This window comes from Camelina sativa, chromosome 19, assembly GCF_030686135.1.
Source record: "Camelina sativa cultivar CO46 ecotype springtype chromosome 19, ASM3068613v1".
Classification (NCBI taxonomy): Eukaryota; Viridiplantae; Streptophyta; class Magnoliopsida; order Brassicales; family Brassicaceae; genus Camelina; species Camelina sativa.
This window is the reverse complement of record NC_141898.1, coordinates 905,629-918,809: the sequence shown is the minus strand read 5'-3', so window position 1 is coordinate 918,809 and position 13,181 is coordinate 905,629. Positions and strand designations below refer to the sequence as shown.

Here is a 13,181-nt window from a genome sequence, read left to right as displayed (position 1 = left end):
TTGTTTACAAAGAGTGTCATTTTACATTTCCAATGTACTATTTTATTTTTTCAATGCATCTTTTCATTAGATTTTATAGTTTTACCCTTAATCTATGACTAAACTAACCCATTAAACATTTATTAAATAAGTATATATATGAATCTTTTAATATTTTTTTAATTTGTGTGAAATGTGTCAAAATAACATTTATTGTAAAACAGAGGGAATACTTGAATAGTTATCAAATATTTTTAAATCGAAGAATAAGTTTTGTATTTCAAAAAGTTAAATAGATGAATAAGTTTTTAATAATTTATGAAATGTAATTTACTTTACATAATTAAATATGTTATAAAATGATAATTAAATTATTAACTATATTTTATTTTTTTAATAGTTGATGAAGTCTTTCATTTTAAAAACTAACAAAAATAAACATTACTTTATATATTCTAATGACACATTTGTGTAAATAATAATGAAATAAAGATTTCTTTATATGTTTTAATAGTAAATTTAATAAATTAAACGATTTATTTTTGTAAATTGTTTATCTTAAGTTATTAAATCTTTAAATTGCTACGGGATAACATATCAACATTTTCAACAAAATGTTTCTTTATTAATATACAGAGGATTATAGTGTATTGTGAACATTTGAAGAAATTTGTGTCGAACATCAATGTGAAAGCCGAAATTAAAGTAATTCGTTTTTCTTCTCAAATTTTATGATTTCTCAAATTCGACGGAAATAGAACCAAATTTATTTGAAAACACAATATAGTCAAATTACCAACAATGCACGGCATACAAACTCTTTAATGACTTTTTATCCTATAAATGGAATCAGGGCCCAATCCATGTGTAAAAATATTATTTTTCACGTTTATTTAAAGTCTTTGACGGGTCAACACCGTTAGACACTTGTCGAATTATTATTGGGCCTTTTTCTTCTTTACTTTCTCCAAAAATCAAAGCCCAGTCTCTTCTTCCCTTTTTCCCCCTAATTTCTCACTTCCCCCCTTCACAAAGTCACAAGACTCACAAGCTTCGAATTCGACAATCCCTAATTCCAAAATCCCCCCCACGGTAAGCTCCCCGGATCTGGTCTCTCTCTCTCTGCTCGACGAACCATTCTTGTGTTGCTCGTTCATGTTTTTGTTTCCTCGACTTCGTATCTTTGTATCGTATGTGTTCCTTGTTATTTCGAGATCTGGCATAATCTAGGTTTATTTCTAGGTCTTGTGTTTATCTGTCGGCATATTGTTCCTTTTATGCTTTTTCGTAATTGAGGATTGATCCGTACGAGAAAATGGTTGAAAACACGAAACCGTTGTTCTCTTTTGTGATTTTCGTAATTTATTGGGAATTATGTTGGTATATACAGTGGTGATGCTCATAAAATTTTGTTAATGGATTTTGAAAAAACAGGATCTAATAACACAGAAGATGTCGTCTTTGAGGGAAGAGAATGTGTACTTAGCCAAGTTAGCTGAGCAAGCTGAACGTTATGAGGAAATGGTTGAGTTCATGGAGAAAGTCGCAAAGACTGTTGACACCGATGAGCTTACTGTGGAAGAGAGAAACCTCTTGTCTGTTGCTTACAAGAACGTTATTGGTGCTAGGAGAGCTTCCTGGAGGATCATATCTTCCATTGAACAAAAGGAAGAAAGCAGAGGCAACGATGATCATGTTTCGATTATCAAGAACTACAGAGGAAAGATCGAAACCGAACTTAACAGAATCTGTGATGGAATATTGAATCTTTTGGATTCTCACCTTGTTCCAACTGCATCTTTGCCTGAGTCCAAAGTCTTTTACCTCAAAATGAAAGGTGATTACCACAGGTACCTTGCTGAGTTTAAGACTGGTGCTGATCGGAAGGAATCTGCAGAGAGTACCCTTGTTGCTTACAAGTCAGCTCAGGTACAAACTCTTTTAAGTTTGAACATCTATCTAAATTTGCTGCTTGAGACCAGTCAAGGGGGTTGTATTGATGAATGCTTTTACATATGTCCTTTTTCTTATAATGCAGGATATTGCACTTGCTGAGTTAGCTCCTACTCATCCGATTAGATTGGGACTTGCTCTTAACTTCTCTGTCTTCTACTATGAGATTCTCAGCTCACCTGATCGTGCTTGCAGTCTTGCAAAACAGGTTTGTTTTTACCCTACGGGATGTTATGGTACTTTCAGACTTTTTAACACTTGTTCAAGATTGCTTAATATTGTTTTTTTTTCGCAGGCTTTTGATGAGGCCATTTCTGAGCTGGATACATTAGGAGAAGAATCATACAAAGACAGTACACTGATAATGCAACTTCTCCGTGACAATTTGACCCTCTGGACTTCTGACATCAATGTAAGCTTTTGTCTCCCTCCTTGAATTGTTCTTCCCATTAACCCATATCCTCGCAATCTAAGCTTCTTTACCGAGAGATTTCGACTAAACGCTGATGTGTTGCTCATTTTCAGGATGAGGTGGGTGGTGATGAGATCAAGGAGGCGTCAAAACATGAGCCGGAAGAGGGGAAACCAGCAGAGACAGGGCATTGACCAGATGGTAGAGAGGAAGAGATGTTTCTAAGTATGTAATGGTACGGATTTGGCTTTAGTTTCCAAAAACATATGATATGATTATTATTGGGGTTTGTAGTAGCAGCGAGAAAGATCATTATTTGATATTCTCTTAGAAAACTTAAAAACCTCTGTTCTCTTTTCTTTAGTTGGTTGGCTTTTAAAAAGCTCCTGATCGCTGATTCTCGCGATATTGCTTGTTAAGTACTTAAGGAGTGAAGAAAGAAGAAACAAAACTATTTTAATTCATCTTTAAAGAATCGTGAGACAATAGAACAAAAATAATTTCCAAAATGTCTTTTTTTTTTTTTTTTGGGCAAAGCATTATTCTTCATGTCATAATTTATTTTCCTTTTGTGCAGTAGTAACACTCATGGGTCTCTTTCCATACATGATACATTTAAATTTATTGTCTTTATTTATCATTTTCTGTTGTTCCTTTTTTATTCATGTTTCCCATACGTGTATTTATATTTTGTATAGAATTTTTTTACTCTCTCTGTTTCAAAATATAAGATGTTTTAGAGAAATTTGTTGTTTCATAATATAGTATGTTTTCAAATTTTAATGCAACTTTTAGATTAGTTTAGTATTTTATATTATGCAGTATTGTTTCTAATTGGTTGAACTTGTTAAAAGTAAAGATTTCTTAATCTGCTTGTTTTGCTTAATATTTTGAAATGGAGGAGTATATTCAACTAACATTACTAGAAACTGAAAAAAATCTCGTCAATAACTCCGAACACATATGCTAAAATCAATAGTTTAATTGAGCATTTACCTTTTTGAAATACGAATATACGCAAATAAATGTTTTTAGTGATTATGAATATTATTCCTATTACGAGCGGATTCTTTAGCACGCCAAGCGCGTGTGTCTCCGCTTCATGTTTTGTTTATAGACAATTTTCTTTCTAATTGGCTCGTTTGAGCTGATTCTTTTGTTGAAAAAAAAAAAGAATATTATTCCTATTAGTATTAATTAAGTAATTAGACACATACTTAACATAAAAACACACATCGCTATTATTATTACCATCCCCCTCCTCGAATCCCACTGCTTTGCTTTTTTCCGCTTGTCTTTGTGCATTCATTCACCTTCTCTCTCTCCTCTCTCGTCTCTCTCTCTTTCTCAAATGGTTTCAGCTACTTCAATCATAGCCTGGTCTAATACTATTCTCTTCACAACTCTCTCTACTTATCAAAGTTTCGATTTTTTTTTTCACTCGCTTTTGTTAGTACTTGGTCTCTCACTCTATCTTGTTATCTTCTTGTTTTTTTTTTTTTGCTTTTCAGGGGCTCTGGAGAAGATGGGCAACTAGGAATTGGTACCAACGAAGACAAGGAATGGGCTTGTGTCGTTAAAGCTCTTGAGCCTTACTCTGTTCGCTCCGTTGTCTCTGGTAGCCGTAACTCCCTCGCCATTTGCGATGATGGCACGGTACTATCCGAATATTCATTGGAATGAGATTTGTCTTGTTTTAATTTGGTCTTTTATGTATTAGGGGAGCTCATATTTATCTGTTATAGCCAAAAAAGAAGAGGGCGTTTACTGTTTGGTTTTACAAGTTCTCTTAAGATTTGAAGGAACTAGAAACATGGTTTGTTTATTTGTCTTCCCCTGTTGTTTGAAAAGTCTCCTAGCTGTGAATCTTTATTAGAAGTTGGCCAATAGCTCAAAGTTGTTTTCTTTAACAGGTTTTGGTTTTGTTATCATGGAATTGGTCTGATTCTGGTTCTTATTTCAGTACTTTTGGTGACTTGAATTGGCCAAGTTAAGATTTTAAAAGCTCTATTTCACTAAGTTATGTTACATGGTTTTTTGAACTGGTCTCAGATGTTTACATGGGGTTGGAATCAAAGAGGTACATTAGGACACCCACCAGAAACAAAAACAGAAAACATCCCTAGTCGAGTTAAGGCTCTTGCCAATGTCAAGATCACTCAGGTTTGATCTTTTTTTTTTTCTTCTTCTACTAATCTATTGTGAATTTCGTTACTGTTTAGTGTTTTTAGTTTTTACCTTTGAATGTATTGTTTTGTAATGAATACCTTTAAAATGTACTGTTATTTTAATAGGCAGCAATTGGTGGTTGGCATTGTTTAGCTGTTAATGATCAGGGCCGAGCATATGCGTGGGGTAACACCTGTGTTATTGTTTCATTCTCTCTATATGTTTTGCTTGTTGAAACCTATTGAAATTGATTATGAAATGCACGTAGGTGGGAATGAGTATGGACAATGTGGTGAAGAGCCTTTAAAAGACGAGATGGGTAGGCCCGTGCGAAGAGATATTGTGATACCTAAGCGTTGTGCCCCGAAACTTACAGTCCGACAGGTAAACTTGCTTGTATTCTAATTCTAAAACCTCTCTGCATTGCCTCAAAACTAAATCTGTGTTTCTACTCTTTGATGTTGATGTATGAATAAACCATTTGAGGTCTAATTTTCTGAACAGGTAGCTGCAGGTGGTACTCACTCGGTGGTTCTGACACGTGAAGGTCATGTGTGGACTTGGGGTCAACCTTGGCCTCCTGGTGACATGTATATAGAGAACAATTAAACTCATATCAATAGCATTCATTTTGTGCATTCTTAAGCTATTACTTGAGTGTTGAGTTTGGTTTCCTCCAAATTACAGAAAACAAATATCTGTTCCTGTAAGAGTTCAAGGTCTTGAATATGTTCGTCTTATCGCTGTTGGAGCATTTCATAATCTGGCTCTTGAAGAAGGTGGCAGATTATTGGCATGGGGTAATAACGAATACGGACATCTTGGAACCGGTGACACCCAGCCAACATCTCATCCTGTTCCAGTCCAAGGCCTTGATGATCTCACTTTGGTTCGGCTTTTTTTCCCTTTTCTTGATTCCTATTTATACCCATTAAACTTGTAAAAAGTGATTCTGATGTTGTGAAACGCATCTGTAGGTCGATATTGCTGCTGGTGGGTGGCATTCAACGGCTTTAACCGATACAGGAGAGGTAGTAGAATAACTCATTCTCAAAGTTTCTATATTCCCTTCTCTTCTCATTCTCATTCTCACCATGTGGTAGATATGATTAATTGGTCTTCTGATTCTTAGGTGTATGGTTGGGGAAGAGGAGAGCACGGAAGACTAGGGTTCGGTGACAATGACAAGAGCAGCAAAATGGTTCCACAGAAAGTAAATCTTCTATCTGAAGAAGATATAATTCAGGTAAGTAATGCTTCAAACTTCAGTGAGTGATCTATCATTCAGGTAAAGCATTTAACTTTTAATAATCTTGAGATCTCTTCTTTCCTAAAAAATTAGGTTTCTTGTGGGGGAACACATTCAGTTGCTTTGACAAGAGATGGCAGAATCTTCTCGGTTAGTCCCTTCAAACCAAGAAAACTGCTTTCGGGTTTAGTCCTGAAGCCTTATAAAAACATTCGTCCCTCTCTGATCATGTTTCTCTTTTGGATCAGTTTGGTAGAGGAGATCATGGTAGACTTGGATATGGAAGGAAAGTAACAACAGGACAACCATTGGAATTACCTATAATGATACCTCCACCTGAAGGAAGCTTTAATCATGCCGACGAAGAAGAAGAAGGAAAATGGTCAGCTAAGTCGATCGCTTGTGGTGGCCGCCACACTCTTGCAGTTGTTGAATGGAAGTCCGATGATATTTGATCCTCAATGGCATACCAGTCAATGAACAAGTTATGAAGAGAAGAAAAGCAATGTGATTCATACTAAGGATGGCAAAAGGAGAGTATGTAATTTATAAAAAGGAAAGGGGCAAAAACATGCTTATTTCCCTATGAAATAATCTTTTTGTAAGAGTAATTTTGATTTCAAGGAAAATTTTACAAATAATTTTGATAGTGGGAGATATTGGTAATGCCAGAGTCCTTAGTTTGTTAAAAACAAAAAAACTTGAACAAAAAAGTTGTCTTTTACAATCTTATAAAACAAAATTTAAAAACATGTAACGTGTACCAACGAAAAAACTTCAATAAATTTCATATAATATGAAGTTACATACTTCAAATACACCAAGTAAAAAATGGAGAGAGACACAAGCATATGATGTTGAAACCAGTGCTACATTATTATTGTGTAAACCAATGATGGTCTTTCTTTTATTTCTTACTAGAATATTATTGGTTCAACAAGTAGTATTGATAAGATGAGGAAGACAAATGAGAAAGATGCATTTGGATTTTCTTGGTTGTCTATGCATTTTCCTCATCCAGGACAAACACCTACTTCCTCTTTTCTTTTTTGTCTCCTTCTCTCTATCGTCTTCTTCGATTTCTTTCCTTATCATATTTTGCTCCTTTTCTTCTTCTGACTTGACATCCTTCAAATCCTGAAAACACCCGTCAACATAAGCAACTAATCAGGTGGGTTAATCACTATAAAAAAACTGTTATTGGTTGAATGGTTCAACTCGTAAAAGTATCTTTGGGTATATATACAAACGTGCACATATATATATATTAAGCCTTTTCAATGTAGACTACACAAAATCATAACATGGGGTCCAATAGAAGATTTTTCATGAAATAATTAGAAAATCGAAGTTGGACGATTCTGTGTTTTCTATGATGGATACTACTATCAACGTATTGTATCACCATTTGTCATTTTTATAATCAAAATATCATGAAGAAGACACATCTCAAAAGGGATACAGTATTTTTATGTATAAACAAACAAAACGTGGAGTCTCATCACTGTCTACTCTATGATTAAAAAAACGAAAATTATACACTGAGCATTCATGTAGTTTGTGTTCTCTTATCTGTGAAAGAATCTAATTGCACAAACGAATTCAAAGTTTTATGCAATGATTACGTACAGTACCTTTATTTACATGATTTCAATTATTTCGAATGGCCCAATGCAAAATCGTAGTACCAGAATTGATAATCATTGTTACTAAGTTAATATTGTTCTCAAAGGGCATAACTAAATGAGTATGATGCCCCTTTCCAAATTTAATCTAAACATGTTTAACATAAAAGTAACTTTTTTTTTCTTAGACAAAATTTTACTTTTAAAACGCTTCTTTTTGAGAGAGAAGAATCTTGTACTAGTTGTCTATGTTACCGTTGATTATATCACGAGTTATACTTATATACAGTAAGAGCATTTGATTATCGACCCAAATTTTATAAAAATGTTTAAATTAATAATGAATGTGTTGTGTTAAATCAAGAATTATCATAGCAAAATTGAACATATGTGTACCTCTTGTTGAGCTTTCAACTTTAGTGCATACTCAACCGGCGAATCATCATCTTCCACCTGTCTTTTCGTTGATCTCTCCATGATCGGCGACGTCGTGGCCGGTGCACTCTGGACACCCACGTCTCGTTTCAACCCCACAACTTTCTTTTCTGCTCAAAAACACCCCCAAACTCTTTTTGGTTATAAATAAAAACCCATTAAATAAATCGAGATCATTAACAATCACCTTGGATAAGAACAGGATATGGAGATCTAGAATCCTCATGAATGATTCTGACGGTAGGAGTATTAATCGTTCTTGGATTGTTGAAATTATGATTGGAAGGCAAAATCGTGAATGGAGGAGAATGCGTGGTGGATAAGTTTCTGAAGGATCTTGAATTTAGGGTTCTAGAAGACAAACACTCTATAGGAACTTCACCAGACAAAGGATTGCAGATGTACTTCTCTGCTTCGTTCCATTTCGAGTTTAGCTCAACAACCCCTTCTGGTTTCAACCAATCACATTTCTTCTTGTACATTGTTTTTGCTTGCAATGCTGTTTAGCAAATAAAACAAAACTTTTTAAAAAGTTATTATTGTATTTTCTCTGTTCTTGTATAACAGAGCTTCCTTTTATTATTAGCAATGATATATAAACAAACTAATACAGTGTAATATAATGACTTAGTTGTTGATTCAAATTTGAACAAAGATTTATCGAAACGTAATGATTTTAGCAGAATTGTCTTTTTAGCTTTTTCTTAATTGACAACAATTACTATAAATACGACGTAGCACCCGATGGTTTGATTAGTTATTCAAATTAGCAAATGCTTAGAATAGGTCGAAATTCTCAAAAGTTTCAATCTTCGAAACTTACCCTTGAGTGCACTAGTGAAGGAATAATCTGATGGGTCAATCTCATCTGTCACAAAAATATCAAAATTACAAAACATTTTTCTAAGAAACAAGATATATCATAATAAAGAGAGGTTATACATTTAATATACCTTTGAGGGAGTAGCCAGGAGAAGACAGAGTACTAGGGATGGTGAAGTTTGTTGTACAAGACTTGTGATCTTCTCTGAAGCTTCGGACACATGAGGCAGAGAACCTTCTAGATATTCCATTTTCGCAAGTTACATGACTGCGAAAATGACCTTTTCGAGTCAATTCTCTTAGGTTAAAGTTAAACTCAAGCTCTTCGCCATGCAAAGCCATTAGAACTGAATATTTTGCTATGAAAGAGCAACGGAGGATTGTGAGAGGGAGGCAATGTACCTTTGAATGTTAAAGGCATCGTTGAGTTTTTTTTTGGTTTTTTATTATTACTTAAGATATTGACTTGCTTTGTAGTTTTCTGACTCATCTTTAATTTTGTTTCGTTATATAGGGTATTTCAATATAATATCTCTTGAAAAATATTATAAGATAATTATATGTTGAACTATAATTGGATGACTTAGATATAATAAAATCTCACAATAAAGTTTGAACTTTTTTGTCTTCTGCTTTTTGGGTGTAATCCATATATAGTAAACAAATTCACTTGGCTTGTTCCAATTTTTCCTCGAAAGGTTATGATCTATATTAGTTCTGGTTTCTTTTTAATGTTTTAATTTGTATAGTGACAGTTAAAACTTCAAGTATGGAACTGATTAGTCTGACAAGATTGATTGATTTAACATGTTTGCCTATTTTTCACTGTTATCAAATTGACTGAAAAAAAAATTGCAAATAGAAAAATTTATAATTTACATGTGTGAAAATTTTATTTGATCTTATAATTAACATGTCTGAATTTTTTAAAAACTTATATATAAAGAGAAGAAAAGGAGTATGTATGTACATAGTCTGTTATTGCTCTCTTTATTATAAACATTAATATTCTCGAATCTCGAATCTCGACTACATACTATTTATGAGCTACGGATGAGTTGAAAGTTATGGCAGCTGGTTCTATTCACTTATGAGTTAGTCCGGGTTGATACGCGAAGTTGATGTTTATAGTCTCATTTATGAATGTGTGAGATATAGTGAATAAGATGTTTATCGTTGATAACATAGTCTCCTACCTATATATCCACATATCTGAAATTCATCACAATAGAATAATATGAAAATGACATATCTATCATTCATTGATTGATGCCTAACCTTTTGTTGTAACAGCTTCTCTTCTTTAGCTGAAACCTCTAACGCTGTCCATATGTATATTTGGAAGTCAATTTTATGTTTTAGAGACCAAGAGAATCAACTATGTATAAAGTGAATTACATATAAACAACATTTCAAACTATGTGATATCGATTAAGCAGGACGTTATCTTTGATTTCTAAGGAGCTTGGTCTAGGTAACATGTGAATTGTTGTGATGGACCAACCCACTATGAATGCTTATGGTTGTTTTCAATATATAGCATGAAATATGGAATTCTCTTTCTAAGCATTCCAAAGATAACAACAACAACAATAACAAAAAAAGTGGACAAATAAAAGGGAGGGAGTAGCTTTGTGTTGCATATGTAAACCACGTGCATGTTATAATCATCATGTCACATTCATCATCTGATCTCAGTTATGGTCCATGTTTTCATTTAAATTACTCTGAAAGCAAAATTAACACATTCCGCTATTATTTTTGGTACAAGAGTTAGATTTGAATTCCATGGACACTCGACATTCGAATTTTATGGTAACTATTTTATGTGTTACCGCACCTAAATCCAAGTTTTGTATAGGTCTTTCAGCTCTTATCTTATTAAACTCTATCTTTCTCTTTTATGATAGCTTCCTCATCACACTATGATGATCATACAATCGCCATTATATTGTTGTCTTGTCTGTGATGAAACCTTTATATAGGGCTGGGCAAAATAACCGATAACCAAATAACCGACCGAAACCGAACCGAAAAAAACCAAACCGAACCGAACCGAAATTTTTCAAATACCCGAATGGTTAGTAAAATCTATATCCAAACTAACCGAAACCGAACCGAACCGAACCGACAATTAAATGGTTAACCGAAATATCCGAAAACCTAGAAGATATCAAATATTATATACTTAATATTATGCAAACTATAAAATAAACTTAAAATATAAATTATTTCTAGATTCAAAACAATTAAATATTTTGAATAATCAATATATATAAATGTTATTATTTTGAATTTACAAAGTTAAATACTATTTTTGTAAAATTGAATCAATATTTTTTTTTTTTTTTTGTATTTTTGTTATTGTATATTTGGTTAATTTTGGTTATATTCGGTTAGTTTTGGTTATATTTGGTTTATTTGGTTAATGTTAATATAATTTATGTTAGTTATGGTTATTTATTTAAATAACCAAACCGAAACCGAACCGAAAGAAACCGAACCGAACCGAACCGAAATTTCAAAAATATCCAAATGGTTACTATATTACTATATCCAAAATAACCGAAACCGAATACAACCGAACCGAAACCGAATGGTTAACCGAATGCCCAGGCCTACCTTTATACATCTGAATAGGTCGGAGAAAACACAGGAAATAATCAAATCAAAGTAAGGATCTTTGGAGATCTCTGCTCTTTCGTGTTCATCAGTTTTTGACTTTTTTATAGCTTCGAAATTTCTTTGACAAAAGTATACGATATTTAAAGCCCAGTAAAACTCAATTGGGTCCATAAAAAGTTACTTAATCGCAAGTTATAACTTAGCCTGTTAAGGCCCGTTAATTCTTTATTTAATGGCCCGTTAAGCCTCTATGATAAAATGTTTGGAGACATATCGTCTATATTTTTTTATCTAATAACAAAATTTCATTAGAAAATTAAAGTACCACAATGATTAGGAGACTTTTAGTTAAATAAGTGTTCAAAGTGGCGCATAGAAATACACTAAGGACAAAAGTATGGGTCAAGGAATATTAATATAGATGGATAATGCATCGATGTTTGTATATGTAAGCATCTTGATTAGATTACTAGCTAGAATACTAGTTCCAAGATATTGGATGCTTCATTAGCAAGAATCCAATCAGCCTTAGTTCGAATGATTAGTAAACCAAAATTACAAAGTCGAAATTGTTTCTTGGTGCGTTGCACCGGACAAGTTTTTAACTACGGACACTATCTTTTGAATCATCCAAGACCAGCAACAAGATACGGGTTAGTGAGTCTTAATTGTGTTTCAACTTCATTGTTAATTAAGCCATATAATTGAATATGGTAAAATTATCGTGTTAATGGTTTCTAATGAAACGAATTAGAGTATTGGTATTAGTAAATTAATTAGTAAGGGGACAATTGAACGAAAATTGTCTAGGTTATGCCAAACAGAAACCCTTAGCCATGCCAATTTCACGTGCAGCATGCTCCACATGCTTCTTCTAATTTATTTATTTTTATGTTAGGTTTTGTTTTCTTTCTCTATTTTTATTATGTTATCTTACTTCAGAAATTCTTAATAATTGAACAAGAAGAACTACCAAGACAACATTAGTTCAAGACTTGTGTCTTTTTGTTCAAATAATAAGATATTAAAATTGTTATTATTGTTTTCTTTTATTTTCCTTGATATATAAAAGAAACAAAAAAAACAAAACTTCGATGGATTGTGGTTATAATGACTGTACGCGGCCGTAATACGGTATGCAGTGTGTGTTGTGTGTACGTAGTTGAACATATAACAAACAATATTTACAAGTTCAAAATGTTCTGTTTTTGAAGCATGCATGCCATAGGGAAAAATCGGGACTATAATATAGTAGGGGACACAAAACAAATTTTCAAGAATTGAGGCGCTGATAAAATATATCTATGTAGGTTTCGGTATTTGAAAACAGTTATTAACTCAAATTAATTTAAATTTATTATATAACTATTCAAAATGGAGAGATTGTGTACGTAATACTATATGAATGGTTAAGTACTGGAAACTGTGTGAAGCAAGGGCCAGGTTCAAGTTACGGCTGATTTCGTGGTGGAACACGAGAAAAGACATGTGGGATTATGTTTTCGGCTATTATGTAAAATTTGTATATAAAAGCTCACAATCGAAAATTTCAAGTAAATAAAAACTTAATCTTGTTCCAATTATGTTGGGTTTGATGAAAAGTATCATATACATAATCTTTGGCAGCTTTTAGCAGTATAATATTTTTTGGTATTTGAGCTTACGAAGTTTCTTTAGATTATTGCTTTCTTAAGGCACCTTTAACGAGTGCAGTTTTCTTAAGGTACACTATCTTAATAATAGTAAAAAAAATTGCAAAAAAATTTCAAATCGAAGTTTCAACTTTAACCCATTTTAAAAGAGCAATAGATGTTAGATACTCGTTACTGCTAGTGGAACTAGTTCAATATATTCGTTTTAACGGCGAAGGAATCAAATATCCATTATATTTGTGCATTTTTGCACGTTTGAC

General features: G+C 33.1%; 3 protein-coding genes across 3 annotated transcripts; 2 read left to right on the top strand and 1 right to left on the bottom strand.

Annotated features, from left to right (window-relative positions):
* The first annotated feature begins 906 nt into the window (after nucleotides 1–906).
* On the top strand, nucleotides 907–2,750 carry LOC104763866 (14-3-3-like protein GF14 nu). The gene is made up of 5 exons (XM_010487259.2): nucleotides 907–1,071; nucleotides 1,414–1,908; nucleotides 2,018–2,140; nucleotides 2,228–2,344; nucleotides 2,458–2,750. Exons 2-5 carry the CDS (start codon nucleotides 1,432–1,434, stop codon nucleotides 2,536–2,538), a joined length of 798 nt encoding a protein of 265 aa, XP_010485561.1. The 5' UTR covers nucleotides 907–1,071; nucleotides 1,414–1,431; the 3' UTR covers nucleotides 2,539–2,750.
* Nucleotides 2,751–3,569: 819 nt separating this feature from the next.
* Nucleotides 3,570–6,403, top strand: LOC104763864 (ultraviolet-B receptor UVR8). Its single transcript, XM_087501788.1, has 11 exons — nucleotides 3,570–3,724; nucleotides 3,856–4,000; nucleotides 4,397–4,507; nucleotides 4,639–4,699; nucleotides 4,782–4,897; nucleotides 5,018–5,103; nucleotides 5,201–5,402; nucleotides 5,491–5,544; nucleotides 5,646–5,759; nucleotides 5,856–5,912; nucleotides 6,011–6,403. Exons 1-11 carry the CDS (start codon nucleotides 3,696–3,698, stop codon nucleotides 6,215–6,217), a joined length of 1,182 nt encoding a protein of 393 aa, XP_087357914.1. The 5' UTR covers nucleotides 3,570–3,695; the 3' UTR covers nucleotides 6,218–6,403.
* A 120-nt stretch (nucleotides 6,404–6,523) lies between these two features.
* On the bottom strand, nucleotides 6,524–9,124 carry LOC104763862 (uncharacterized). The gene is made up of 5 exons (XM_010487256.3): nucleotides 8,776–9,124; nucleotides 8,646–8,690; nucleotides 8,010–8,321; nucleotides 7,784–7,932; nucleotides 6,524–6,899 (listed from the first exon to the last, which is right to left on the bottom strand). Exons 1-5 carry the CDS (start codon nucleotides 8,984–8,986, stop codon nucleotides 6,696–6,698), a joined length of 921 nt encoding a protein of 306 aa, XP_010485558.2. The 5' UTR covers nucleotides 8,987–9,124; the 3' UTR covers nucleotides 6,524–6,695.
* Nucleotides 9,125–13,181: the final 4,057 nt, after the last annotated feature.